Genomic DNA, 26,025 nt, shown 5'->3' with positions numbered 1-26,025 from the left:
TGTTGGCTGGTAGGCAGGCTCCTGTAGTCCGTCTCTACAGTGTACCGGGGTCTGGTCTGGCACAGTGATCAGCGCCATACTGCGCTGTATCAGCTATTCGGTGACATGAAGCAGACATTGATGGTTATGTCTGGTCTGGTTTGTTTCGGAATAATAACGTCGAAGAGGAAGGATTTGCTTGCCCGGTGGGCGGCTGGTGGGGCGACTGGTGGGGCGGCCCTTCCACGCCTGGCCAGGTTCGAACCTTGCGGACAACCAATCGATGGCCTGCGTTGTTTAACCGTTCCGCTTAATGAAGCAAGAGCGGCCGCCTTTGAGATGCTTGGTTTTGTCTTGCGGGCTATAGTCACCCCAGCGTCTGGTTTGGAATAAATCAGAAGACACAAAGATCAGCACAGCACGTACGGACTACTTTACCGAGCTACCACCAGACTTCAATGTTGTCGTGTTCCATAGAGGTACCTAACTGATGAACAACCCCGACAACCCCGACAACCCCGTGCCGTGAGGAGCTTGAAACTGCTAGAACCCCACTAACTTGCTGTGGTCTGGTACATGTACTTGGCTTGGAACAACTGTGTGCTGCAAGGCTGAAATCCGAGAGCGCTAACAGCCCGTCGAAAACGCGGAGTAGCTTGCAGTACTCTAGAAGTCCGTGGGAAGTCAATATGAAATAGCAGAGCCGACAACAGTACATGCAACAAGGTGAGCAGCCACACACTTTGAAACGTTTGCTACTTACTGTAGATGTTCATGAATCATGACCCCAAGGTAGAGGTGCCACTGGTGGAGGCTTCCAGATGAAGTGAGAAAGGCCCTGCAGTGCTCATGCAAGCATCGCATCTTCCTTCCCAACAGACCAGACGTCAAACTCCTACTGTTGCCAGGGGTGCGTCCACATGCGTTGCCGAGTTGCGTGTTGCTGGTGGGACGCGCGAAGCAAAATCCGCGCTAACGGCGGGAGCCTCACCGACCTGATCCGTCAGATCAGCCCATTTTTGCTTCGCAAGGTTCTCAACACCACTCAGCACGCCATCATGTCATGCCACTTTTGCGCGTTGCTCAGCCATGTGCGCAGTTCCTTCTGCCCTCCGCTCCTTCAGCTCCCAGCTACCAGTTTTTATTTTTATTTTAATTTTTTTTCCCCCCAACCAGAGACCAGACTGGTTCGGCGCATTCTGATGGCAAGCGAGTGGGCGCGAGCACCCAGTTGACCCTTTTTTGCAGCGGAAACACGCTACAGCACAAGCCACAGGACATGCCCGGGTACAGGTACCCAAGGTTCCTGGGTACACCAGGTGGGGTACCTACCGTTGCTGCCTACGGCACAACGGCACAACGGCACAACCATCGTACATGGTGCATCTCGCATCGCACACTGCCCTATACGAGTCGAGTCGCAAGCATCAGTCAAGTCCAAAATAGTGTACGCAGTACGGAGTACGGACTGGGCCAAGACCAGAAATCCGTCTCAGCCGGTAGACCGCAGCATCACGGGAATGATGCTGCTGGCCAAGGACTGTCATCATGGTGTGGCCAGGCCTTGGTTTTAAACTAGACGCTACCACAACCGCTTCATCACCATATTTCGTTCTTTGCTACCCAACCACCATCCTCCAGTCGCAGTCTCCCGTCTTTCCTCGGCTCCAAGGTCATTCTGCATTTTGGCCTGCAAATTCCGCCAGTGTCAATCTTGCCCAATCCGGACCCCCCGTAGTGAATCAGGTCGTCCATCAGGTGTTGCCCGTTACATCTACTGGTCAGGCTGCTGCTATCAACGTCGGGTTTTTGGAGGTACATTATTACACTCCTGTCCAACCCACAAAGGAAAACAAGATGCAGATGTGATCTTCTTTGTCTTATTTCGCTTCAAGTCTATAGGGACAAGGAAAAGAAGCAGCCGACGGGGCAAGAAGTCAGGCAGATCCTACCAAGGTGCCATAGTTCTTGCATCGTCTCGATGCCCTTGATTCCGTCCACAAGAAACCATCGTCCTCGATAAAGTTCCGATTTTAATCCCAATTTTTCACAAGCTCATAAATTCCTTTTCATTTTATTTTCCCCCCATTCCTGTTTAAGAAAGGCGAAGAAGACAAAAGAAGCATAGAAATACAAAATCACAGGTATACACGGGGCCCTCTTTCAGAAAGTCGACCTGAGTGTCCCTCTTTTCAACCGAGCATTCGACCCAGAGGAAGACTACGCTGTAAGAAGCATCTGGGGGGTTGCAAAAGTCATCAAGCTTCCTATTCCTCTTTTTCAGGCATGGTGCCAGGAATCTTGGCGACCCCTCAAGGGCCAACGGAATCTTTATCCATACGCATGGAGGTCGAAAACGATGTTGAGGCGAAAATGGAAGCAGTGGACGAAGATGCCGATGACATCACTGTCGCTGATCTCTCTCAGCTGCGTAGTCTCGCCGAACCGCCCTCCGAATGCCAAGTATGCGTCGTCGGCGCAGGGCCAGCGGGCCTAATGATGGCTGCGACACTCGCCAGATATGGGATCGACGTCCTGGTCGTCGATGACAGAGCAGATCAGACGCCAGTTGGGCGGTAAGCCTTGTCTACCTTTTGTGACTCTCCTGCTTGAAAACGGGACAGCAGTTCCACCCTCGTGAGGAATGAAGGCACTGACACTCTCCCACCCATAGAGCCGATGGCCTGCAACCAAAGACGATTGAGACTTTTAGGCAACTGCGGCTCGCTGATCCATTGCTTCAGCGAGGAGTCCGCGTCTACGACATTTCTTTCTGGCGCAGCACCCAGGATGAGCCTCTCCACAGACTAGGACGCGAGATTCATTATCCGCCAGTCATTGATGTCCTGGACCCGTACATTCTGCTCGTGCATCAAGGAATCGTGGAAAGCTTGTTGATTGAGGACATGGCTAAAAGAGGGGAAACGGTGCGCAGAAACACGGCTTTTGAATCCTTTGACAACCTGGCCAAAACGGGTCGGCTCCAAGTCAACTGCCGTACAAACGTAACCCAAGACAAGAAGACTTGTATCACGCAGTATCTGATAGGATGTGTGTAGGACCCTTTTCCCTTTTTACTGCCGAGGATCGTTTATTGGTCCCCAATTTTATCGCTACTAAACAGCTTTTTCTCTGCAGGTGACGGAGCGCATTCCAAAGTTCGCAAGAGCATCCCAGATTTGGCGGCCATTGGCATGTCGCAAGCTTCCATCTGGGGTGTATTGGACGGAGAGCTTGTTACAGATTTTCCCGACCTTTGGTCAAAAACCTTGGTGTACTCGGAGGAGCATGGCTCTATCCTCATCATCCCGCGTGAGAGAAACATGACGAGGTTTTATATCGAACTGAAGACATGGGTCACCGAGGACCGCCGCCAACTCGGTCAGACGTTCGTCATGGAGCAGGCCAGAAGGATCATGGCCCCTTTTTCCTTGGACTGGAAGTACATTGAGTGGTTTGGGAGATATCAGGTCGGACAGCGAGTCGCCAGTCGATTCTCAGACTCACACACCAAGGTTTTCCTGGCCGGTGATGCCAGCCACACGCACTCTCCAAAGTCTGCCCAGGGCATGAACACGTCCATGCACGACTCTTGGAACCTGTCGTGGAAGCTCAATCTGGGTGTCCGCGGACTCGCCAAACCCGTGTTGCTGGAAAGCTACGAGGAGGAACGACGCAAGATTGCTCTGGACCTGGTCAACTTTGACTACGAGCACGCCAATCAGATTGCCGGCGGCGATGCCGTTGCACTGGCCCACAACTTCAAGGCCAACGTGCGCTTCATCTCCGGGATCGGGGCAGAGTACTCCAGCAGCCCCATCAACCGCGCCGAGCCTGATGATGCCGCGACTCCACCCGGCGACGCCCGGCCTGGGTGCCTCTTGCCCCCGGCAAAAGTCACTCGCTACATCGACTCGAATCCGGTGGACATCCAGCTTGATATTCCCATGCTCGGCCAATTCCGGATCTTCTTGCTCATGTGGGATGTTCAGCAGGCAGCACCTTTCCTGTCTACCTTCTGCGCGGCAATTGCCGACAAGTCTTCCTATGTCAGTCAACTTTCAGCTGCTGCCAACCAATCTTACGCCAGGCAGCCAAGGAAGGGCTCGGCCGAGGATGTTTACATTCGGCCGGAAAGATATACGGCGGTCAGCCACCTGTTTACTTTTGCGCTCATCAGTTCGTTTTCCCCCCTCCCCTTTCCCGCGTGCTTAGTCGTCGTCGGACAGAGGGCCTGGCCTTGAACTGACCTACCGTGCCAGCCACTATGCCAAAGGCGGAAATAGAAATTTCCGACTTGCCACCCATGTTGCAAGATAGTCGTTGGACGTTGTACCTGGATGACGTACCTGAAAAAGACACTCGTGGAGCTCTGTGCACCAACAAGTGGTTGGGAAGCCTGGAGCCTGGCGAGGTTGCCATTGTCAACGTACGACCTGATGGGTATGTTGGGTCGGTCGGTCGATGGGACTCGAACGATGATGATTCTGGAGAGGGAGCGGCAGCGTGGCTGGATGAGTACTACAGTGGCTTCCTGCAGCTGCCACGAGTTTGAACTGGTCGCGTGGCTTTTTGAAAGGAGGGGGGGGGGGGGGGGGGACTGCCGTCTCGAGACGTTTGCTTGTCCATGAAGTCGTGTACATCTTGTATCATGTCCCGTTGAATGTCCCGTCACTTTGTTTCTGGACTTGTTCTCGCTTTGTTTCTTTTTTTTCTTTTTTTCTTTTTTTACTGCCTGTTCATTTCCGATATTTTCGTAGTTGATCGCGTCTGCAACCTTGTCGACCGTATGATGAGGCTGCAAGGCATTGCATGGTATTCGATCATCGGGGTAGTTTACCTTGCCTGTTTGCATTCTTCCGTCGCGAGCAACACCATGCTTTATTCCCACCGTGCCCAACGACATTGTCAAGCACGCAACACGCAAGGCGAATCGCCCAAGTCTATTCACGGAAAGGGTTCTTGGGCCCAGTGTCGACATGATGACGGTGATGTAGAAGGGGGAAAATGGACTAGTCAAGGTCTCAGCCAGACGTGCTCCCTGTTCCCGTTTGGGAGTGGATAAAATGGGGGGGAAGCGAGCGAAAGCATGCGTCAGACCGGAAGGAGTAGTAGCACGCCTTTTAGCACGCCTTTCTTCTTTTTTTTTTTTTTTTTTTTTTTTTTTTTCTTTGCAAAAACACGTTTGGCCCACGGCTCGGCACACTGAATCATGCGTATATTGAAACCCGACGGATGCATCGAACCGCCAAGCCCCCCCCAGCGAATGCCAAGTAAGGAGAGGCCACGGATGGAAATAGAAACGCCCCGGGTTCAAATGGTGGCCCCCGTTGCAACCCCCACTGAGACGAGACAGTCTTGCTTTGCTTGGAGAACTCTCTTCAAGGCAAAATCCTAGCAAAGGAACACTCTGGAACCCCCCTCGCCTCCGCATTATCTTTTCTGTTCCCGCCTTGTCGCCGAACCCCCCCCCCCCCCCCCCCCCCCATGATTTTGTTTCCAGCCAGCCCCCCCCCCTCACTGCAGGGTGGGCATGTGGACGGCAGCCTTCTTGGTCGCGGCGTCCTGGCTCTGCCACTGGGTGGTGACCGTCTTGAGCTGCGTGTAAAAGTTGATGCCGGGCCTGCCGTAAAAGGTGCTGGCGCCGCCGCCGGCGACGCTCTTCTTGTTCCCGGTGAAGGAGAACATGGGCAGCGGGACGGGGATGGGGACGTTGACGCCGATCTGGCCGGCCTGGACGTTGCGGCGGAAGGTCTCGGCGGCGGGCCCGGAGCGGGTGAAGATGGCGGCGCCGTTGCCGTACTCGTTGCGGTTGATGAGGTCGACGGCGTCGTCGAGGGTGTCGACGCTGAGGCACACGAGGACGGGGCCGAAGATCTCCTCGCGGTAGCAGGCCATGTCCGGGGTGACGTCGGCGATGACGGTGGGCCCGACAAAGTTGCCGCGCGGGTACTTGGGGTTGGCGTAGCGGCGGCCGTCGAGCAGGATGGTGGCGCCGTCGCGCTCGGCGGCGTCGATGAGGCCGAGCACGCGGGCGCGGCTGGCCGGGGAGATGAGGGGCCCGAGGTCGGCGCCGGGCTCGAAGCCGGCGTCGACGCGGAGCCCGGCGGCGCTGGCGGCCACGTCGCGCAGCCAGTGCCGGGCGGCGCCGACGGTGACGAGGGTGCTGAGGGCCATGCAGCGCTGGCCGGCGGCGCCGAACGCGGCGCCGACGACGCTGCTGACGAAGTGGTTCTTGTCGCAGTCGGGCAGGACGGCGGCGTGGTTCTTGGCGCCCAGGTTGGCCTGGACGCGCTTGCCGTTGGCGGAGCCGCGGGCGAAGATGTACTCGCCGGCCTTGTTGCCGCCGACGAAGCTGACGGCCCGGATGGCGGGCTCGTCGAGGATGAAGTCGACCGTCGGGTGGGCGCCGTGGATGACGTTGACCACGCCGGGCGGGAAGCCGGCCTCGCGCACGAGCTCGGCCAGGATCATGGCCGCCCCGGGGTCGCGCTCCGACGGCTTGAGGATCAGCGTGTTGCCGGTGACGGTGGCGATGGGGATGCACCACAGGGGGATCATGGCAGGGAAGTCTTTTTTTTTTTTTTTTTTTTCGTTGGCGAGACGCGAGCTCGGTCAGCAAAGCAAGTTGGCAACGCGCGGGCGTCATCTTTTCCTCGAAACAGCCGGGCCCAGGACTTACTAAACGGGCAGATGGCGGCCACCACGCCCAGCGGCTCGCGGTACGTGCGCGTCTCCATGTCCCTGGCCACCTCGAGCACCTCCCCCTTGAGCAGCTCGGGCGCCGCGACGGCCGCCTCGGCCACCTGCAGGCCGCGCAGGACGTCGCCCCTGGCGTCGGCCAGCGTCTTGCCCTGCTCGAGCGTGATGCTCGCCGCCAGCCGGTCCCAGTTGTCCCGGATCAGCTGCACGAACCGGAACATGACCTGCTGCCGGGCCAGGACGGTGGTGCTCCTCCAGCCCGGGAACGCGCGCTCGGCCGACGCCACGGCGGCCCGCATCTCCGCCTCGGTCATCTGCGGCACCCGCGTGACCAGGTAGTTGGTGGCCGGGTCGTGCAGGTCGATGAAGCGGTCCGTCGTGGAGGCGACAAACGCGTTGTCCACAAAGTACGGCGTGTCCCGGACCGTCTGCAGCTTGTCGTGCGACACGGGGTAGCTGGCGGCCGCGGAGGCCGGGCCCGCCGCGAGCTGCTGCGCGGTGGCGTGGATCCTTCTAGCGGCGGCGGCGGCGGCGGCGGGTGAGGAAGAAGACGGCGACGAGGCGTCCGGGGCCATCTTGATAGGAGCGAGCGTGGACCTGGATCGGGATCGCGCCGCAGCCGAGGCGGACGCTGACGCTGACGTTGACGCTGACGCTGGAGACGGGGTGGCGCGGGCGGACGAGGCGCTTCGCGAGAGGAGCCGCCGCATCGTTTTCGCAGCAGCAAGCAGGGGGGCAAAGACGGAGCAGACAAACTGCTGGTGAGAGAGCACAGCAGTTGGGGGGAATTGGCGATTGGCGATTGGCGATTGACGTATGATGAGGATCACGGACGGATGGGCGGACGTCAGACTTGAAGAAGCGGGCAGCGACGGTGAAACCAAAGTTGGAGGGGGACAAGGACAAGGTGGACGGAACCGTCTTTACTGTCTGCTGGCCCCTTGGACGAGCCACGGCTTCGGCCTCGGCTTCGGTTACATGCGGATACCGGGACGGAGAGGGGCACTTACATAATACATAACTGCTTGGAGTGCGGCCCAAGGAGTCAGTACAGTACAGAAAGTACCCCCCGCCACGTCCACGCTCGGGGCCTGGCAACCACGGCGCACGGCGCACAGCGCACGGCGGCACGGGCAAATCAAACTATCCAAAACGAAGAACAAGCATCACCTAACGAGCAAGCCCAACATTCAAATTCCTGTCGTCTGCTATGCTTACATGGCGGGAAATAGTCCTCATCTAAAGTACACGCATGTCATGTCGTTAAACTCGCCCCAGCCAAGTTTTTGAGCAAAAAAAAAATAACACACCGAAACAGCAACGAATAGTAGGACGACTATATTCGACTCCCTCGCCCCTCGCCCCTCGCCCCTCGCCCCTCGTCCCCTTCACTCTAATCCCCTCGCCTCATTTCGTTTCGCTTCGTTTCTCCGAGGGGCTGCATCTTCCGCAAGTTACATCTCATGTAACCACGCGGCCTTGGTGCTTCTTGTTTTTTCGAACCAACCCCGACACAATATCCACTTCAACCTTGAGCTGCCCTTCCCAGTACACCGCGCCGCTTCCAAATTCCCAGTGTTTTACGATTGGCTGCGGGTAGTACGCTTGTTCGCCTCACCCTTGGCCTTCTCAGCACCAGTGGTGGTGGCAGTAGTAGCAGAAGCAGTGGCCTCGACGACTGCGTCCTTGACCTCCTTGGCCTTGCCCTTGGCGGCTGCGGCCGTCTCCTTGACAGCAGGTGAAGATGCTCCCAGACCAACCAGGCTAACGATAATGGCAACCAAGGTCACGGCAATAGCGGCCAGGCCGCCAGCAACTTCCGGAACAAACTTGACGGCTTCGACGGGATCCCTCTTGGCAATGGTGACGAAGAGATTGAGCTTTTCCTTGACGTAGAGAACGGGGTCATCGCGGAACTTGAGGTCGAGTGGCGACTTTGGTTTTTCCTCCTCCTTGGGCTGGTCAGCCTCGGCCAGAACTTTCTCGACCGCGTGTTTCAGCTTGAACGTCTGAGCAGCCAGCTTCTCCGCGTCAGCAACCGAATGTCCAATGTAGATGTTGTCAAAGAGGATATCCTTTTGCATGGTCCAAATCTCAAAGCCAATCTATCAAGTGTCGAGGTTAGCCACATTCCGCATCCCGCTAGCAGGTAAATCCCCTTCGAGATATGGTGGGTAGTTTCCAAAAGACTTACAGCGCCCATGGGCTCAAAGTTGGCAGGAGTCTTGTCCTCGAAAAAGTCGGGGTTCTTGATCTTGGGAGGGGCCCAGGGTCCCTTGTAGGCGGGGTTGTCAATCAGAGGGGCGGACCATTTTCCCTTGTAATCGGGGTTGTTCTTCATGGGCTTGGTCCAAGGGCCACAGCCAGAGACATCGGCGCACTTGGGGTTGGGGACGGTAGGAGCGATCCAGTCGCCATCCTCCTCGTCATCCCAGTCCTCGGGCTTCTGGGCCTCAGGATCGGCTACAATCGTAGCCTCGTTCTCGAGCCAGTCCTCGGGAATAGTGGCCTCCTCATCGACAATTTCAAAGGGGGCGTCCTCATCCCAGTCATCAGGCTTTGTAGCGTCAGGATCCGTGATACGAGCCTCGTCAACCCAGTCCTTGGGCTTGGTGGCCTTTGGGTCGTCAATCTCGGCCGGGGGGTTGACCGAGGGGACAAAGTCCTCGAGGAGCGACCCAGACTTGACTTCCTCTCCATTCTGCTTGATGACGTAGGTGTTGTCTGGGCGGACAATCAACGTGTACAGCTCGGTGGTCTTGACAATCTTGGCCGTAGGGGGCGAAGACAGGTGCTTCTCCTCATACTGGCCAGTTTTGGGGTTCTTGTGATTGAAGATGAAGTGAACCTTGTTCGTGTGGCCGCACTTGTCAGGGCCGAACATGATGACGTACGGGGTCGTGTTGCTAAACTCTTCTTGGTGAAGGGCCTTGTTGTCGCGGAGGAGCTTCATGTAGGCGCCACCACATTCCAGGCCCGCTGTATCGAAAAAAAAAAAAAATGATTGATTAGTTGCCCCATTTCCCCATCACTTCGGTTCATCATCAGAGACTTGAAATGCCGGTGAGAACTCACTCTGAAGCTTGACCTCATACTGAACGACCAAGGTCTTGCCCTTGTTGTCAATCTTCTGAGGAAACTTGGCCGAGATGGCGTGGTGAGCGGCGGGGTTCTTGACAACAAGACCTTTGTCGCCTTTCATGCCCTTGTACTGGTACGGCTCCTCAACAGACCACTCTCCGATAAAAGCCCATTCCTCCTCATCTTTGCCAGAGCCTTTCATGTCCTTTTTGGCATGAGACGGCTTCCAGCGCTTCTCCCAGTCATCGGTGAACTGCTCGAGGAAGGGGGCTTTCAGTGTGGTAGGCTAGCGACGCCAGGTTAGCTCACGACGGTGCATTTTTGAAGGCGATTTCGCCGCGCTTCTGGTACAAGGCACGCGTTGAGGCACCAGCCACCTGGTGCTGCCGAAAATAAAAATAAAAATGAAAAAAATAAACTAGCAAGAAAAATAAAAGGCCAGGAGGGAGAGAGAAAAGGAACACGCTGGCAAAGGCAGCATAGATAGATATGTGGTAAAGGAACCAGGGACCTGAGCTTTGGGGATGAGCTTACCGTAAAGGATGGGAGATCAGGAACTTTGGCAGCCGCAGGCGACAAAGGCTTTTGGTCAGCCTGATCAGCTTGGACAGCGCCGGCCAGGATGGCAGCTGATACAGCTGCGGCAGCGTTGAACTTCATTTTTGATGCAAGTGCTTCAAGGGGAGGATTGTCTGAGGAGCGACCGCGACCAGAGTGGCAAAGCGCACAGCGCAAGTGAATTCGTGCAAGACACGATGCGAAGGCGTGAGACGAGGGGGGAGACGGAGAATCTCAAAAAGTTGCCAGCTCAATTGGGGCAATCCCAGCGGTCGAAGGGACGGAGCTTTAGTTCCAGGACCAAGATGAGGTGAAGGACGAGGGAGGAAGGAAAGGAAAAAGTGGTTCCTAGAGAGCGGCCCGTGGGAGAAGTTTATGTCACAAAGGCTTGTGCGAGGCCCGGTTCTGGTTGAGGACACGTAGAAGCTGCGGGAAGGATTGAGAGCTGGAAACTTCTGCTGGTGCTGGGGGTGCTGGGGCAAGCTTTGCCTTGAGGCGACCCACTGGCGACGCCGGGGGGGTCACTATCAATGTCAACTGGCCATGCAAACGTAAATGCACTGTAGCTGATCCCTACAGTGTACGGTGCACACCCGCCCGCTGCGCACTACCAACCAACCAGGCATCAATTTACCAGACATGACTGGAACATTTTCGGGCGGCATCAACGGCATCATCGGCATCATCAGCATCATCAGCATCATCCAGCCTTGCAGCCCGTCCATCTTTGCAGACGCCTCGGGGGGGTTTTCCCCCCCCCCCCAATACCCTCTCCGTCGATTTCAGGTTTCAACATGCCAACACTGCGTCCATGTAACCTCGTGCTCCGACCAGAGTGGCCGAAAAGTGGAACCAACCACCCACCCATAGCTGCCTCGCTGTTTGACCCGTGACGCACTGTCCTCGGGCACGGATTTGGAGAACAATCAATCAATCAATCCGCGGCGCGTAAAGGGACAAAGGACACTTTGGCAACTCCTGGACAAGCAGTTGTCTGCGTCTGGCCGCTTGGGCTGATGAATCCATCCAGCATCCAGGACCCGGCATTGCATTTGCAGGAAAACCCCTCCGGGTCGAGCAAAACCCGCAACAGGAACCTCGACAAGAAGCTTCGTCTGCATCAGAGCTGGCTGGGAATCCAGGCGTCGAAAGCGATACCATGCTAGCGATTACTTATTCGGCCGGCAGACAGTTTGAGCATCATCGAGGTTGGGCCATCGACTCTGGGACCTCCTGGAGTCATCAGCATGGTTAAAACGCTGCGCAACCAGCCCACAAGCGCCCCTTCCCCCCAATTATCCTTCGGTTGCCAGGGCCATCGTTCAGTCGTCCTGGTCTCGCGCGTCTTTGTTGTCGTTTTCATTTCGGCCCGCCGTCGTCATTTGCACTCGTTCTGATTGAGAAACTCACTCCCACGAGCCCTCAGGCGTCAAGCGGGCTGAAAAGAGGAAATTCCGTTTGACTCTAGAATTATATCCGTGCAATCTGCAAAAGTACCCTCCTACGTATTCTCCCGGTCCAAGTCGGCTGACTTGGCCCAGACCAGGGCAGGCAACACACCCCGAAAACACCTGGAGTTGAGGGCACAGCTTGCAGCCGCTACCGTGAAAAGTCGGGCCTCGCACCCCTCGAGATAGGCCTCGAAAGGGTTTCAAAGGGTTGGTTGGTTACTTCGCGTCTGCTATCTCGGATAATACAGTATAGACAGTCATGCCGAGTAAATTTCTATAAACAGCATCCGTAATTCTAGCCGGTGTTCCATGTGCGGTATACTTGGCAGTCTTGCATCTTCCCGAATATTCCACCTGCACGAGCTGCTGCGCCTCGCACGCGCATAGCGTCTCCGAGATACCATGCCGCGACCATGTGTATGCTGCATCAGGCCTAGTTCACTGCCTGACCAGCTCGTTTGCCTGGCATCTAACCAGCGCCCAGTACACGGCGACACGCGATCTCCCGCAATTCATCAGATATAGGCACGGAGTAACGAGCCTGGCTTATTCTATGCACATGTCGGCGGAACCTCATGCTAAGTCGGTAGTTCAGGGGAATTAATCATGGTTGACATTTAACTTGGTTCCAGAACCACCACCTTCAGCACGGGTATTATGTCCCCAGACTCGCCACCATCACATCCGAATTAAATCCTCGCGTCATTGCTCCATGTCCTTCTTAATACTTATACATACATAGGCCCCCGTCAAGATTGTCACCCGCAATTTTTTTTTTTCTTCAGCATCGCAGGCTTTTGAGTTTTGTAGTATTTACAGAGCAAGAAGGGCAACGACGGCACCGACAAAGGCACCAGATGAACCAAAGGTCAAGCCAGGAGCCGCATTGGTGGTGGTAGCAGCGGCAGCGGTACCGGTTGCGGTGCCGGTTCCAGAGCCAGAAGTTTTGGAGGCGGCAGTTGGCGAGCTCGAGTCGGAACCGGAGCCAGAGCCAGAGTTGCTCGGGGAAGCACCAGTGGCGGCGGCTGAGGAGGCAGCAGCCGAGGCAGAGGCAGAGGCGCTGGCGGCGGCCGAGGCGGCGGACGAGCTAGCGGCGCCACTACCGCCGTTGTTGTTGCTGCCACCGGTGGCCTCGGGAGTGCCCTCGCTAGAGACGTAGAAGTGCTTCTTGATGCAGGCATTAGAGCAGTCTGCGTACTTTTGGGTGTCGGCAGGACTGCCGTTGCCCTGGGGGCAAGCAGCGACACACTTGGTTGTCTCGATGACCTGCTCCTCGTTGGGAGAAGGAACCTATACATAGCGCCCCCAGTTAGTGTCAACTCCATCAAGCAAGCCGAATTGACCTGAGGGCCCTGATGAAGCCCAGGCCCGGAGAACCAGGCAAGAAAGCCTTGGTCCAGAAAGAAAACTCGAGGGCCGCCGACAGCTGGAACAAAACAAGGACCAAAGCGTATCCCCCGAGACAGCAAAAAAAAAAAAAAAAATAGGTTATCAACTCACGGTGATGCAGTGAGATTGGCAGTTGACGTCACCACGCGCGCACTTCTCCAAGCAAGCCGCAGCGGAAGCGATGGCGGGATCCGCAGAGGAGGTGGAAGACTGGGCAGAGACGACGGCAGCCAGGCCAGAAACGAGGGCGACGGAGAAACGCATGATGTCGGTTTTTTTTGGGAGTGTAAGTTCAAAGGGGGAGAGAGCAACAGCAAAGACTCGAATAGGTCAGGATCAAAGAGAAGGCGGTATAGGAATTTTAAAATGGGTTGGTTGCGAACGGGAAAGGTAACCAAACGAGAGACTTTTGTTCGCAGCAGGAATCGAGACGACGGGTGGGAAGGAGAGTGAAAGGGGCACGGGGATCATGAAAAGAAGTAGTAGCAAATTTGGCGCCCACAGAAGTGAAGTGGATGGGGGCGCGAGTACGGAGTACTCCGCACCAGACAGGAGGTAGCCAGGGGTAAAAGAGGTCTGGGGGGTAGGTACATGTATGACGTACCTACGTAACCCTAGGAGGTAGGTACCTAAGGTAGGAGGTAGGTAGTGGACCTGGGCCGGGCCAGCATTCAAGTTGCGAACTGCTCCGAGCGCACTGGCCTTGTCTCAGCGCAGCGCCCAGTTCAATAGGTACCTAGTTGACATGTAGCAAGCCGCCTGGGGGCTTGGAGCACCGAAGTGCATGGTGGTCTGGTCTGGTCTGGCAATCGTAGTCGTGGTGGCGGCGCGTGGCCCCAGCTGCCGCTGTTTTTAGTCGCCAGGCTTGTGCCGTCAGTTTGCCTTTCCAAGCGGAGCCGCCGCGTCGTTGTCGTGGCGTCGCAGCTTTCAGCCTAGCCTATTTCACAGGCTGTCTGGTCTGGTCTATTTCATTGGGGGTGGGTGGCATTTGGCTCCGGCCAGCGTTCAGCAGCCTGTTACTCGGTACGACTGCGCTGCGTCCTCCGTGGACGGGGTCAACTCTTGGACGACTCTGTTCTCCGATAGGTACGGAGTACTCCGTACACGAAGGGTATAGTATGTACGGAGTACCTGTAGACCAGCATGCATCAATTGCAACGCAATGCAGATGGCGGGCTGCCGATCAGCCCGTCAGTTGGACCCCGGTGGCCCCTTCAATCTATTAATTTGCCGTACTCCGTACGGAGTAGAGTACGGAGGACTCCAGTCGGCACCCAGGAACCTTTATGCTCAATCCTGGTCAGAGTGGCACAAAACCGAGATTACATGGCGCCACGTGCCGGGACCCTGACGACTTGGGTGCTGTACGGAGTACCAGGTACGGACTGTTATGTGCTACCTCGTGTTCTGGTGCCAAGGTTAGGTACGGAGTATGTACCCAAGGCACCTACCTACCTGTAGGTACCTGTAAGGCAGTGCTGGCCCTGCAGCCTGAGCCGCCGAAATGAGGAATTTCTCGCGGGAATCGCCCGGGGACATGAAGAAGAACGCATCATGTCATGGCCCCATCATGATGCACACCTCTCCTCTAACGCTTCGCCTCAAGCGGTTGGTGATGTGAAATGATCAAATCAGTCCAGCCTGGTTTCAGGGGCCCCCTTTGCGCCCGCGTGCTGCCCGGGGCCCAGGTTGACGTCAAGTCAAGGAGGTCCCGTCCCGGCCCGGCCCCCATCCATCATTATGGCACGTTGACCCGACTTTTACGAAACTTGGCAATGATGAAGCCTGGCGGAATTGGTGCCCCTCACTCACTGCCCTGGGCAAACCAAGTTGAAGCCAGCAGAGAGAGAACCTGGGAGAGCCCCCGGTCTCCGTGGTGCGTACTCCGTGCTCGCCAGAATCTGCTCGCCACAATCTTGCGCGTTGAAACTTGTGAGCAACCAAAACACAAACACAAAAAGCGTCAATGTTACTCGGCATAACCTAGAACCGTGCGCGACGCAACGTGCCAGGCCCTTGGCAGCGTTGTGTGGCGCCCCCGTGCTCGCCCAAGTACAGGTATATCTGCCGTGGACATGTCGTGTTCCCCATGTTGCTGGAGCTGCGAATTTCCGAGGCACGGTTTTCTTGGTGCATGCAACGATCCATGCATCTTGACGCGATTCAATACCTCCAATACTCCGTACCCTGGAAGTACCAAGAAAGGAACATGTAAGGTGATGTCCCCAGGCCAGCCACTGGGGGTGCTCAGACCTTGGCACTAGCCTTGTGCGGAGTACAGGCGCCTTGCCTTGGTATATAAGGACCTACATGCAGGTAGGTACTAGCGGTAGGTAGGAGGTAGGTACCTATGTACCTAGCTTCAGCTCATGACTCCGCAGCGCGTAGAATGCAATAGCTTTACCCAGGTACCGTACTCCGTGTCATGGGAGGAAATGACGACTTGGATTCTTTTTTCCACGACGGGATAGCAGCGCAAACTTTGCATCGCGGTGATGTGCCACAGCCCCGCCCCAGTGGTGATCGCCCTGCCGCGTGCGGGCAGCATTCAGCCGTGGTGGTGAATCCTTGATCGCGCACAGGTAATTGACATGATGCGGGCGAGCGGGCGAGCGGGCGAGCGCAGGGCGACGGAGCAGACGAGAGACGAGATCGATCGGCGTGTTGGGCCCTGGCAAGTTGGCCGCAACAACGCACTCCGCACGGGGTACCAATCAATCTGGACAACAGGGTGGACGGCGACGGCGACGGCGACGGCGACGGCGACGGCTGGACGGGCTGTACGCTGGGCGGCGGGCCAATGACGGCAAAAACGTCTGGTTGGTTCATGCTGCCATCATCGTCGGGGGCAGGTGACGTGAACTTGTCTCGTCAAGGTGTGTCTTGGCTGGGCCCCTGGTGCCCCCGAGTCCTCCGAGTCCGTCCAGCCCATCCGTACGGAGCATGTACATGCACGGTATGTACGACACCTTGTTTGGCACGGCGATTCCGCTGTCCTCCGCTGTCCTCCGCTGTCCTCCGCGTCGTCCCCGTGAAACCTGCCGCAGCATCTCCAAGTCGTTTCCCGTCAGTGGCCGACGTCCCGTGCTTCCTGCTGGTGAAAACGCGCTGCTGGATTTGCTTCGCGGTAGGCTTGTCTCTGTATTAGGAACCTACATCCTAGGTACCAAGCGAGTCCCTCCCTCTACCTCGTACCCACGGCGGCGGCCGTTGCCAAAACAAACATAACTTCCCAGGCCATGACTTGGAGGTAACCAGACGTCGTCACCTTGGAGCAGCAGCACAACCCGCCGGGGTCCAGTGACCCCCCGCCGTCTATCTTGATTTTGTGCTCTTTTATTTTTATTTTTATTTATATTTGTATTTATATTTATTTTATTTTATTTTATTTTATTTTATTTTATTTTATTTTATTTTATTTTATTTTTCTTCATTTCTTTTCTTTTCGGTTCATTTCCCCTCTTTGCTCTTCGCAGGTACCCCTGGGCCCTGGCCCTCCTGACGCCATCAAGCAAGGCTGCCGTCCACAGGGCGGGCGGGCGGGGGAGGGGCAGGATAATGAACGGGTCGGGTCATGTTAACTGATGACCATGGAAGGAAAGAAAAAAAAGACGCAAGAAAGTAGAAGCAGAATGCTCTCGGCAAGGACGGGCTTTTCAGGCTCGCGACACACGCGTTTTCCAGAAACCGTCCGCGGTCCGCGCCTGAACCGAGGCCAGAGCCGACAGCGACAACCAATAGCTCGACTCGGCCGGCGCACCTCGCTGCCCAGCGCTGCCTCCACGCTGCCTCCACGCTGCCTCCAAGCCAGCTCTGTTCTGGTCCAGTCGCGATATATGCCTCGCCCTGCCTGACTGCCGACCATCCATCATCCACCATCGTTGCTCCTCAATCAACCGCGCCACGGTCAATCTGCTCCTGCCTACCCCGCCCCAAGGCACCGCAGCCGCCCGAGCCCGAAACAAAAGTCCATCGCCAGGGCACCCCCGTGCAAAGGGAAAAGGAAGGAAAGAAAAAAAAAAGATGCCCCTCGCAGAACACGACGAGAGGCTCCGCCTCGACGCCGACGCCGACGCCGACGCCGACCACCTCGTCACGTCCGAGGACCCGGAGCATCCCGCCAACCTCATCCCCTCGCTCTGCGCAAAGTTCTGGACGCTGGGCTGGGTCACCGGCACCGGGGGCGGATGCTCAATCCGCGACAAGTGAGTCTGGCCATCACGTCCCGCCGACCCCAGACGGTGCGGTGCGCGTGCCTCGCCCTGGCGTGAACCAAGGGACGCCCCCCTCCCCCCCCCCCCCCCCCCCCCCAAAAAAAAAACACAACAAAACACAACAAAACAAAAGAAAAACAAGAAAAAGAAAAAAAGAGCGGACAAAACAAGAAAATCAAAAAAAAAAAAATGGAGAAAGAGTCAGACGAGGGAGCCAGCTGACGCATTTTGCTCTCGCCCGCCCCAGGGACCTCGTGTACATTGCCCCCTCGGGCGTCCAGAAAGAGCTCATGAAAAACACCGACATCTACGTCCTCTCCCTGGCGGCCCAGGAGCCGACGACGCCCGCGAGCCGCCGCTACCTGCGCTCGCCCCCTCGCCACAAGCCGTCGCAGTGCACGCCGCTCTTCCTGGCGGCCTTTGCCCGGCGCGGCGCAGGGTGCTGCATCCACACCCACTCGCAGTCGGCCGTGCTGGTCACGCTGCTGCTCGAGGCCCGCGGCCCCGGCCGGGACGCCCTCTTCGAGATCGACAACATCGAGCAGATCAAGGGCTTCGCCAGGGGCCCGGGCAAGGCCGGGAGCCTGGGCTACCACGACACGCTGCGCATCCCCGTCATCGAGAACACCCCGCACGAGGAGGACCTGACGGAGCATCTGGAGGCGGCCATGGAGCAGCACCCGGACACTTATGCCGTCCTGGTGAGGAGGCATGGCGTGTACGTATGGGGCGACAATGTGCACAAGGCCAAGACGATGTGCGAGAGGTGAGTGCCCTTCTTCTTCTCCCTTCCCTCGCGGTCGCCGTGCGCTGCCATGTCGTGGCGCTGTTGCGTCAAGACGGGCTACTGACGCGGTTTGCGCAAACGGCAGTCTTGACTACCTGTTCCAGCTGGCTGTGGAGATGAACAAGCTGGGTCTTCCTTGGATCAGTAGTATCGCGCGCGTGGCGCCTGATCGAGCAGAGCAGGCCTGATTTTAGACGGAGGGCGGTTTTTTTTCTTTTTTTCTTTTCCCAGGGCAAGGTGTCTGATTTGGGACGAGAACGAGACAAAAGAGGTCCTGACGGGGCTCCTGGGAGTTTTTGGACAACAACAAGCTCGCAGAGCGTAGAGATTCGCGAACCATGATTTGTCCCCTTGGTCAGACAACATGATGTAACGTGATGCCCAAGCCCCTTCTCAACTCCCATGGGAACACTCCCAGGGGAACACTTGTCGACATACGGCACGGCTCCCTCTTGCTCTCGACTCAACCCCCTATAGCTCGTCCCGCTGCTGTGACGCTCCACCAACCTCGGGTTCCTCCCACATTCTCTTCTTTGGGTTTCTTGGCTCATCCTGCCGAGCATTTTCATCTGCCGCTTCTGCCGCGTCCTCGCCCGCATCCCCCCCAATCTCGGCTGCTTTCCCTACCGCGGGATCCGCGTCATCTGCCAAGCGCCCCTGCTGCTTCCCCACCAGAACCGTCGGCAGCTCCTCGCCCGGCAGGCCTTCCACCACCGCCGCCGCCGCCGCCGCCGCTTCGCTGCCCCTGCCCACGGCGGACTTTCCCGACGTGCCGGGGACGGATTGCCGCACCACCGCGCCGCCGGCCTTGTACCCCACGCCGAGCAGCAGCCGCAGCGGCAGCCAGGCAAACCACCACAGCGGCCCGTACAGGAGCCGCCGGAAAAGCAGCCAGGCCCCCGTGACCACGAGCACGTACAGCGCCGTCTGCAGGTACCACGTGTCGCTCTTCTGCGAGCGCAGCAGCGTGCCCAGCAGGTCGCGCGAGCTGGCGAGCATGGAGTCCAGCGACGTGTACGACTCGCCGAGCTGCCTCAGCGCGGCCGAGGACTCCGCCAGGGTCTGGTGCGCGTACTCGCTGCGGTGCAGCTCCGCCGCGATGAGGTCGTGCGTCCGCCTCAGGGCGCCGGTCACGTTGCTGCTCGCCCCGACGGCCTGCTGGTCGCGCTCCGACAGCGCCGACGGCTGCTGCTGCGACGGCGGGCCGAGATTCTGGGGTCGGCGCGGGTGCCGCGCGGCGGCGGCGGCGGCGGCGGCGGCGGCTCGAGGGCTCTCGTGGGCGGGAGGCGTGGTCGGTTCCTCCGGGCCGCCGGGGGGCGCGTACGAGCGCACCAGCGATAGCCACTCGGCCCGGCGCGCTTGCGTCAGGTTCTCGCGGGCGACCAGCCGCGCTTTTCGGAACCGCGCTCGGCACCTAGGTTTGTTTCCGGGCTCGGGCGTTAGTCGCCAAAAATGCGTCTTGGAGAGGGAGAGACGTGGGGAAATAAAGAAACATGGCTTTTTCGCGAGGACGTGTGGTGAAGAAATGCGCGCCCACCTCGAGAGCTCGGCTCCCAGTCTCTCGATACCGTCCCTCAACGCCGCCTTTTCCGCGCCTTCTGGCCGCACAAACTTGATTTCCTCGCTGAGGAGCTCCTGCTCGTCGACACCGGTCCTCAGCATCTGGCCAATCTCGGCGGCCAGCTCGTCGCCGGTCGAGGGTTCCTCGTCCACCCACCGGGGCGTTTGAAAGTCGAGCGTGGCTAACCGGTCGATGAGCTGCCGGAGCTGCGTCGTGGTTTCCTGGAGAGCCGCGAGCCGCGCTTGCAAGCTGTCCGGCGACATGTTGAATGGCAGATGCGGTGGTCAAAAACACACGGTTTTAAGTAAAACGTGTGTGTAGAAAGACGGGACAAACAGTAGAGGCGGCGCAACGTCTTGGTTGCGCAAGCCGTTGGTGTCGTCGGGCTTTCTCTCTTCCATGTCCAAAACACTTGTCAGCTTGGAAGGAGGGACGTGTGCACATGGCGGGGCGTGCGCTGATTGGCCCGGCCCAGCCAGGGCGACTTTCCATTCGACGTTGCCATTCTACCTTTCCATGTCATGTCGGCCTTTTCATTTTAGAATCCTACTGATTTGCAGGTCGCATCATGACTCGAAAAGCTGCGTTCCCCAAACGCAGGCTATTTCAGTGCCTGAGCAACTGCACTCCGGTTTCGTTCGTTTAAAAGGCACTTTTGGGCATATTTATTGTATTCACGCCGACGTTTTCCGTTTTCCAGCCAGGTGGTGACTAGCCGACGCACCAGTCATTTCACCGGGATAAATAAACCCTTTCGCCTCGCGCAATAATGGGGGATATGCGCATAGTTTGCGCCCGAGACAAGTGCTGGCACAAAGAGTCCGTCCCTTGGCTGCAGCTGGGATTTTCCATATTTTTCAGACGCAGGTCCCAGCTTCAAGTGTCCTGGGCCTGTCATGCGAGATGCACAAGCATCAGGGGCACCTGAAGCGATGCACACAAGCTCACCACCAGTTCTCATGCGTCTGACGAAATGAATCAGAGCACGTCACGACACCATGAAAACACCGTGACAACCATCAGTCCTCCTTTTCATTCCGCGCTTCCTACCTAACATTGAACCTACCTACCTCCTTGCGCTCCCTCCTTGCGCCCCCTCCCTAACACCGTCAACAAACTCCACGTTCATCCAGCACATCCATCCAGCACTCCTCTCCTACCACCATGCGCAGAGGTCACCCCGTCACGACCAGAGGCAACACAGTTAGCACCCATCTCACGCCTGCCCTTCCTCCCCCTTTTCCATCCAGATCAAGACATACCTGAAAAGTGAAAAAAAGGTGAAGCATCGCCCTCCGAGAAGAATAATCGGAATCGAATTATGGTTCCCCCCCTGGGGGGGGGGCCACGCCACGCATCGCACTCAAGTGTCATCACACAATCTTCGCAGTGGCTTCCCAGAGGGTTAGACCCCCAGAAGAGGCCCATCATGACAATGGCCCCTTCCAGGCCGCCCTGACATTTCTGATGCCAACTGCGGGCGTCGATTGACGCCGGGCCCTCTCGGGCAGACCCGTCCTGCTTCGCCAAAAAAAGGACAAAACGACAGCGGTGACCAGGGCCGAAAGCCCTGGCCGATGTAGAGGCTTCTCCGAATTTCTCACATGCAACAGCGGGTTTCTTCTTTTACTCCAGCGAGCCCAAGAAAATCCGAGATTGTCGTTCCAATGAACAAGAATGGAAAGAAAAAAATCTCTGTTTGATAGCATGGAAGCGTGGCATTTCTCAGAGGGCGATGCTTGAGAGAAGAGAAGGAAAGAAGAAAGAGAAACTTTTTTTTTTTCCCCTGGGTCGCACCACTTTTGTTCTGCAATGTGCACATCCAGCCCTCGTACGTACCGTACCGCCCCGCCATAGAGATATGATGGGCGCTGTGAAAACACGTGACGGCAGGTTTGATTGGCCGTTCGTTTGGTTATGTTTCATTGCAAGGCCAGCCGCGACCTAAACAGCCGTCTTGGAATCGAACACTCGGCATTGACTGCATCCCCAACACGCATTGCACCGTTGCCAAGGGCAAGGATGATTACAAAATTCATGACCGAAGTCACGGTCAAATTCAACCCTTTCTCGCCTTGCGCAAAGCCTGCTCGGCTGTTTCTCACGCTGCTGCCTCCTGACGCTCGTGCCCATGGCACTGCCATTACCACAAGTCTATTATCTCGGTCCTCGCCAGAGTCGAGCTCTTTGAATGTCAAGTTTAGTACGCAACGCCCGTTGTCCTGTGCCGCGACTATTAGCAACCACTGACGGCAAAATAGAGGATGGCAAGGAACTGAAGTTCGACTGCGCAAAGACTAACATCAAGGGTCTCGTCGAGGAAGTTGACCGACACTCTCGTCAGCTTCAAAAAGCGGCCGACCTGAAAGATTGAAGCAAGTTTTACGACGTACATACATGGCAATCGGCGGCGTTTCCATATTTCCGGGACAAGGTGTACGTGGACCTCTAGAGCGACCTTGTTTGTACAATAGATTTTTTAATGCGAGGGAATCACTTTTTGTATAATTTGCAGGGCATACACTATCCTGACCCGCTACTTTATCTTCTAACGCTTATTACACTCGTTCAATTATATTTTCGCGTGCATGTGTGATTTTGCATTCCTAGGCCGAAGCACCGCTGATGAAGAACCACTTGTCAATAGAACTGTCGATCTTCTCTGCGGGAAGCTCCTGGTGAGGAGGCAGAGGCGGTAGCTGCTCGGGGTTCAGGCGGTCGGCCGAATGAGCAACAGTCGTGTTGGCACTGATGTACACGGTCAGGAACTGAGTCTGCCACGAATAGGGTGAAATTACTCACATGGAGACTCCCCTCGGATCGACCTTTTTAGTAATGAGACGCTCCCAAGCTTCCGCGCACTCACGGACCACGTCCATGGCGTACCTGGGCAATCCCGTTAGCCTGGCCAAACACTCGAGATGGCTTGCTCTTTTGCACCGTGTTTCGTAGGACGTACTCTCTGTTTTTGCATTCCCCGGTAAACGCAAACTGGTTCTCGGGCTTGCCATCGGGAATCTTGTAAATACGGAACCACTCATTGGTGGCTCGAAGAAGACCCGGAAGATGGCGCTCGACATCCTCAATGTCGTTCAATTTTGGCGCAAGAGGGTCATTGACGTCAACAACGATGACTTTCCAGTCGGTTTCCTCCTCATCAAGGAGAGCCATGACGCCCAGTACTTTGACCTGTTTGACCTGTCCAGTGTAACCGACAAGCTCGCCGATTTCACACACGTCAAGAGGGTCATTGTCACCCTTGGCCTTGGTCTCGGGGTGCACAACATTGGGATCCTCCCAAGTCTAAATAGAGGTAGTCATTGAGTCAGCTTCCGACGTCAAGGTCTCGCGAGCTTGTACCTCATCTTACCTGGGGGAAGGCACCGTAGTTCCACAGATAGCCCTTGTGGGGAAAACAGTTGCGGACATATCGAAGCTTGCCCTTCTTGGTGTCCTGCTTGATAGGGTTGAGTAGCTCCTCCTTGGAAATCTGATAAAGGCATAAGCAGGTTAGTAAAATTGCTGTCGCAATCGGCGAGAAATCAAAGTGGCGGAGGGACGAGGTGTAGCCATAAAAAAAGATGATATAAAAAAGAAAAAAAGCAAACCGGCAAAAAGGCAAAGTGCTAGATGCCACACACAAAAGAAAAAGACACAGGTGCAAAACAAAAAAAAAAAAAAAAGATGTGGCGGCTTTTGTTGAACAAGACTGCATTAATGAAATATCCAGGTGCACTGAGATTCAGACATACTTCGAGCTTAGCATTGGTCCATCGAGGAATCTCAACTACCATGTTGAGGACAGTTTGGTCTCGATTGGCATAGAGGGGAATGTCATGGAAGGGAGAGACGGGGACACCATCTTTCTCGATGTAGACTCGATGCTCAAAGGTGTTGGCAGCACCGGTTTTGCGAAGACTATACTCGGAAGCCATTTTCCTGGATGGTTGAATTGCACAAGAAGCTAATGATAGATGGCGAGCAATTTGCGCGGTGCGGTGTGACGAGATTTTGGAGGAGTTGATGGGGAGGGAGGGAGATGGAGGGGGCGGGGCATGCGGACCCATATGGAAGCGAGCAGTGAAGGACGTGGAAGCAGCTAAGCTTGGTGGTTTGGTGTTGGAGGTGCCCGTTGGGCTGGTGAGAGCCGTCCCTGTCTGTGCAGCTGGCACCTGCCGTGTGGAAGGCGCCGGCAGCGCAGCTCTCGACTTTGAGCTCGAGCTGAGTCCAGCGAATTCCGTCTGCCAGGCAACGGCACCCTGACTGGCCCGACTGAAAACCCGCGACCGGCTTTGCAGGTGCAGCGTGTGGGATGCGTGCCTAAAGAGCATCGACGGGACCTATGTCATGCGCTGGAGGAGAGGGAAGGAGGGTACGTATGATTCGGCAAGGGGACGGAAACAATTGATGTTTTTTACCCGAGGTAGGTAGGTACTTGGTCCATACTGCGACTTTGGTTCGTCATCAGGTTGCTGTGGGCGCAGGGCGCGAACCATTTCATTTTCTCTCAGTGATATGGTATCGATAAGGGTGGTTGGACGATGTGGTCCTTTATCAGCCGACGTTCGGAGCTACGACTGCCTGTGCCTGTGGAGGCACCTCGATATTTGAAAGGCTTAGATCGAGCGCAAGATGGTTCTCATTTCCAAAAGTCTGCCTTGGTCGTGTGTTGTTTGTATAGACTCTCAGCGTCAATGCTCCGATTGAGCTGGGGCCAGAAGATCCAGCCAGGATTCTGCCCCTTGAGGGCCTATCCTCAAGAGCTTATAATGGATGAGTTTGTTGCTTCTCCAGAGGTACGTTTCCGCTTTCTCTGCCAGTTGACCTTAGGTACCTGGTATTTACTGAGGCAAGTTACTGCTATAAATCCATCTTGCTCTACAATCAAAACGCAAAGAGCCCTCATGTATCATCTTTTCTTAAAGAAATTCTCAATTGAGCTATCAATTGCACAACTGAAAGTATGGCGAACCTGCCATTTGTGTCGTCAATAGAATTGGATCCATCCTCGGTCAGCAAAGGAGAGAAGAACAGATACAACAACAGCAGCAACATAACTCAACACAGTAGCGGCGAAGCACAATTGGTCGGAATACTCATGAAAAGCACCATGCCAAGCGATAGGAGCTTCCTCAACACCTCTATTCTCTCAAGCTGTCGTCGTGGCTGCAGGCTGGCTTTGCTTTGCCTGAGTATTACTCTCTGCATCCAGAGCCGGCTGCTTGTCGTGAACTCTGGTAGCATCTTCGGCAGACACGTCGTATTCGTCGTTGTCGGGTCTCCAATCTCGAAGATCGTCTTCGCAATCGTTCAGGATTTGGCGAGCTTGGGTACCTTCGGCGTAGTTACGACGAGCATCCCCAGGCACAACTGGCGTGTCGTCGAGCAAGGACAAAAGGCGGCGGCCGTGTTTCGCCAGAATGATTTGCTTCTCTGCGCGCTCGATGGTGGAGAGAAATTCAGAGTCGTAGGCCTCCTTGAGCTTCTGGCGAGTCTGTTTATGGCCATCAGTCATTCTGCGACGGCGGATGCGAACGACGGGTATGGATTGCTGTCGACGAACGAAACGAGATACTCACAATGTTGGTCAATTGTGCTTCGGCAACCAGATTTTCGGCTTCGGCTCGAACCAGCTCTTGCTCCAAGATTACGAGACGAGCACTTTCCGGTTCTTTCATCTTGAGCTTCGCAATCTCGTCGGCAATCTTGGCCTTGCCATGACGACTCGGCTGGACGCTCTTTTCCGTGTTGCGGATGGACTTGAGACGGCCCCGAGACTCGTCCAAAGAGTGGGCGTAGGTGTCCTCCTGCTCGCCAATCTCGCTCAAGATGACGCCGACCTTGTCCGAAATGTCGCTGATGGCGTCATCGCCAGTCTGCTCGCCCCATTCAGAGAGCTGGGTTGCAATGTTGATGCGCTCGCGACCGGCGGCCTCGTGAGCGTTAATCAAGTTGTTTTCAGACTTGATCAACTTGAATAGCTTGCGCGAAAGTTCAGGCTGAGCCTGGCCACGAAGCGAGTTGAAGGAGAAGCTGGGCAACTGAGTACCAGAGCCGCCCTTGCTCGACTTGCCGCCTGAACGGATCGAAAGCGCGCGATTCCTGGTCGACGAAGGGCTATTAGTTACTGATTCATTTTGGCTGTAGCGCAGGTACGCAGGGATGAAATGCGCAAGGGAGCTATCGAAGCTAGATCTTGACATGGCGGCGAAATCACTTTCGAGGGAATCCAACGGCTTCAACAAATTGATAATTCAAAGCCCGAAAAACTTGTCGATAAGATGGGGCGAGCATATGAGAGGA

At 56.3% G+C, this 26,025-nt stretch overlaps 10 protein-coding genes across 10 annotated transcripts; 4 read left to right on the top strand and 6 right to left on the bottom strand.

The window, feature by feature from the left end:
• Positions 1-2,265: 2,265 nt before the first annotated feature.
• UV8b_01934 (uncharacterized protein) lies at positions 2,266-4,534 on the top strand (the record flags this gene model as incomplete). The annotated part of the gene is made up of 4 exons (XM_043139432.1): positions 2,266-2,555; positions 2,654-3,030; positions 3,118-4,158; positions 4,242-4,534. 4 exons carry the CDS (start codon positions 2,266-2,268, stop codon positions 4,532-4,534), a joined length of 2,001 nt encoding a protein of 666 aa, XP_042995366.1.
• A 962-nt stretch (positions 4,535-5,496) lies between these two features.
• On the bottom strand, positions 5,497-7,256 carry UV8b_01933 (uncharacterized protein; the record flags this gene model as incomplete). The annotated part of the gene is made up of 2 exons (XM_043139431.1): positions 5,497-6,551; positions 6,662-7,256. The coding sequence occupies 2 exons, from the start codon at positions 7,254-7,256 to the stop codon at positions 5,497-5,499; spliced, it is 1,650 nt and encodes a 549-aa protein (XP_042995365.1).
• Positions 7,257-8,261: 1,005 nt separating this feature from the next.
• UV8b_01932 (uncharacterized protein) lies at positions 8,262-10,422 on the bottom strand (the record flags this gene model as incomplete). Its single annotated transcript, XM_043139430.1, has 4 exons — positions 8,262-8,786; positions 8,876-9,660; positions 9,757-10,048; positions 10,297-10,422. The coding sequence occupies 4 exons, from the start codon at positions 10,420-10,422 to the stop codon at positions 8,262-8,264; spliced, it is 1,728 nt and encodes a 575-aa protein (XP_042995364.1).
• Positions 10,423-11,336: 914 nt separating this feature from the next.
• UV8b_01931 (uncharacterized protein) lies at positions 11,337-12,513 on the top strand (the record flags this gene model as incomplete). The annotated part of the gene is made up of 4 exons (XM_043139429.1): positions 11,337-11,433; positions 11,509-11,710; positions 11,789-11,931; positions 12,404-12,513. The coding sequence occupies 4 exons, from the start codon at positions 11,337-11,339 to the stop codon at positions 12,511-12,513; spliced, it is 552 nt and encodes a 183-aa protein (XP_042995363.1).
• Positions 12,514-12,584: 71 nt separating this feature from the next.
• On the bottom strand, positions 12,585-13,424 carry UV8b_01930 (uncharacterized protein; the record flags this gene model as incomplete). Its single annotated transcript, XM_043139428.1, has 2 exons — positions 12,585-13,061; positions 13,272-13,424. The coding sequence occupies 2 exons, from the start codon at positions 13,422-13,424 to the stop codon at positions 12,585-12,587; spliced, it is 630 nt and encodes a 209-aa protein (XP_042995362.1).
• A 3,759-nt stretch (positions 13,425-17,183) lies between these two features.
• Positions 17,184-18,349, top strand: UV8b_01929 (uncharacterized protein; the record flags this gene model as incomplete). Its single annotated transcript, XM_043139427.1, has 3 exons — positions 17,184-17,365; positions 17,622-18,140; positions 18,247-18,349. The coding sequence occupies 3 exons, from the start codon at positions 17,184-17,186 to the stop codon at positions 18,347-18,349; spliced, it is 804 nt and encodes a 267-aa protein (XP_042995361.1).
• A 283-nt stretch (positions 18,350-18,632) lies between these two features.
• UV8b_01928 (uncharacterized protein) lies at positions 18,633-19,985 on the bottom strand (the record flags this gene model as incomplete). The annotated part of the gene is made up of 2 exons (XM_043139426.1): positions 18,633-19,575; positions 19,699-19,985. The coding sequence occupies 2 exons, from the start codon at positions 19,983-19,985 to the stop codon at positions 18,633-18,635; spliced, it is 1,230 nt and encodes a 409-aa protein (XP_042995360.1).
• Positions 19,986-21,744: 1,759 nt separating this feature from the next.
• On the top strand, positions 21,745-22,096 carry UV8b_01927 (uncharacterized protein; the record flags this gene model as incomplete). The annotated part of the gene is made up of 2 exons (XM_043139425.1): positions 21,745-21,925; positions 21,984-22,096. 2 exons carry the CDS (start codon positions 21,745-21,747, stop codon positions 22,094-22,096), a joined length of 294 nt encoding a protein of 97 aa, XP_042995359.1.
• Positions 22,097-22,328: 232 nt separating this feature from the next.
• Positions 22,329-24,053, bottom strand: UV8b_01926 (uncharacterized protein; the record flags this gene model as incomplete). Its single annotated transcript, XM_043139424.1, has 5 exons — positions 22,329-22,470; positions 22,525-22,608; positions 22,682-23,025; positions 23,093-23,212; positions 23,475-24,053. 5 exons carry the CDS (start codon positions 24,051-24,053, stop codon positions 22,329-22,331), a joined length of 1,269 nt encoding a protein of 422 aa, XP_042995358.1.
• Positions 24,054-24,871: 818 nt separating this feature from the next.
• UV8b_01925 (uncharacterized protein) lies at positions 24,872-25,925 on the bottom strand (the record flags this gene model as incomplete). Its single annotated transcript, XM_043139423.1, has 2 exons — positions 24,872-25,216; positions 25,302-25,925. 2 exons carry the CDS (start codon positions 25,923-25,925, stop codon positions 24,872-24,874), a joined length of 969 nt encoding a protein of 322 aa, XP_042995357.1.
• Positions 25,926-26,025: the final 100 nt, after the last annotated feature.

The sequence above is a fragment of the Ustilaginoidea virens genome, chromosome 2 (genome assembly GCF_000687475.1).
Source record: "Ustilaginoidea virens chromosome 2, complete sequence".
Taxonomy (NCBI): Eukaryota; Fungi; Ascomycota; class Sordariomycetes; order Hypocreales; family Clavicipitaceae; genus Ustilaginoidea; species Ustilaginoidea virens.
The sequence above is the reverse complement of the archived record's forward strand: the minus strand, read 5'-3'. Positions and strand labels throughout refer to the sequence as shown.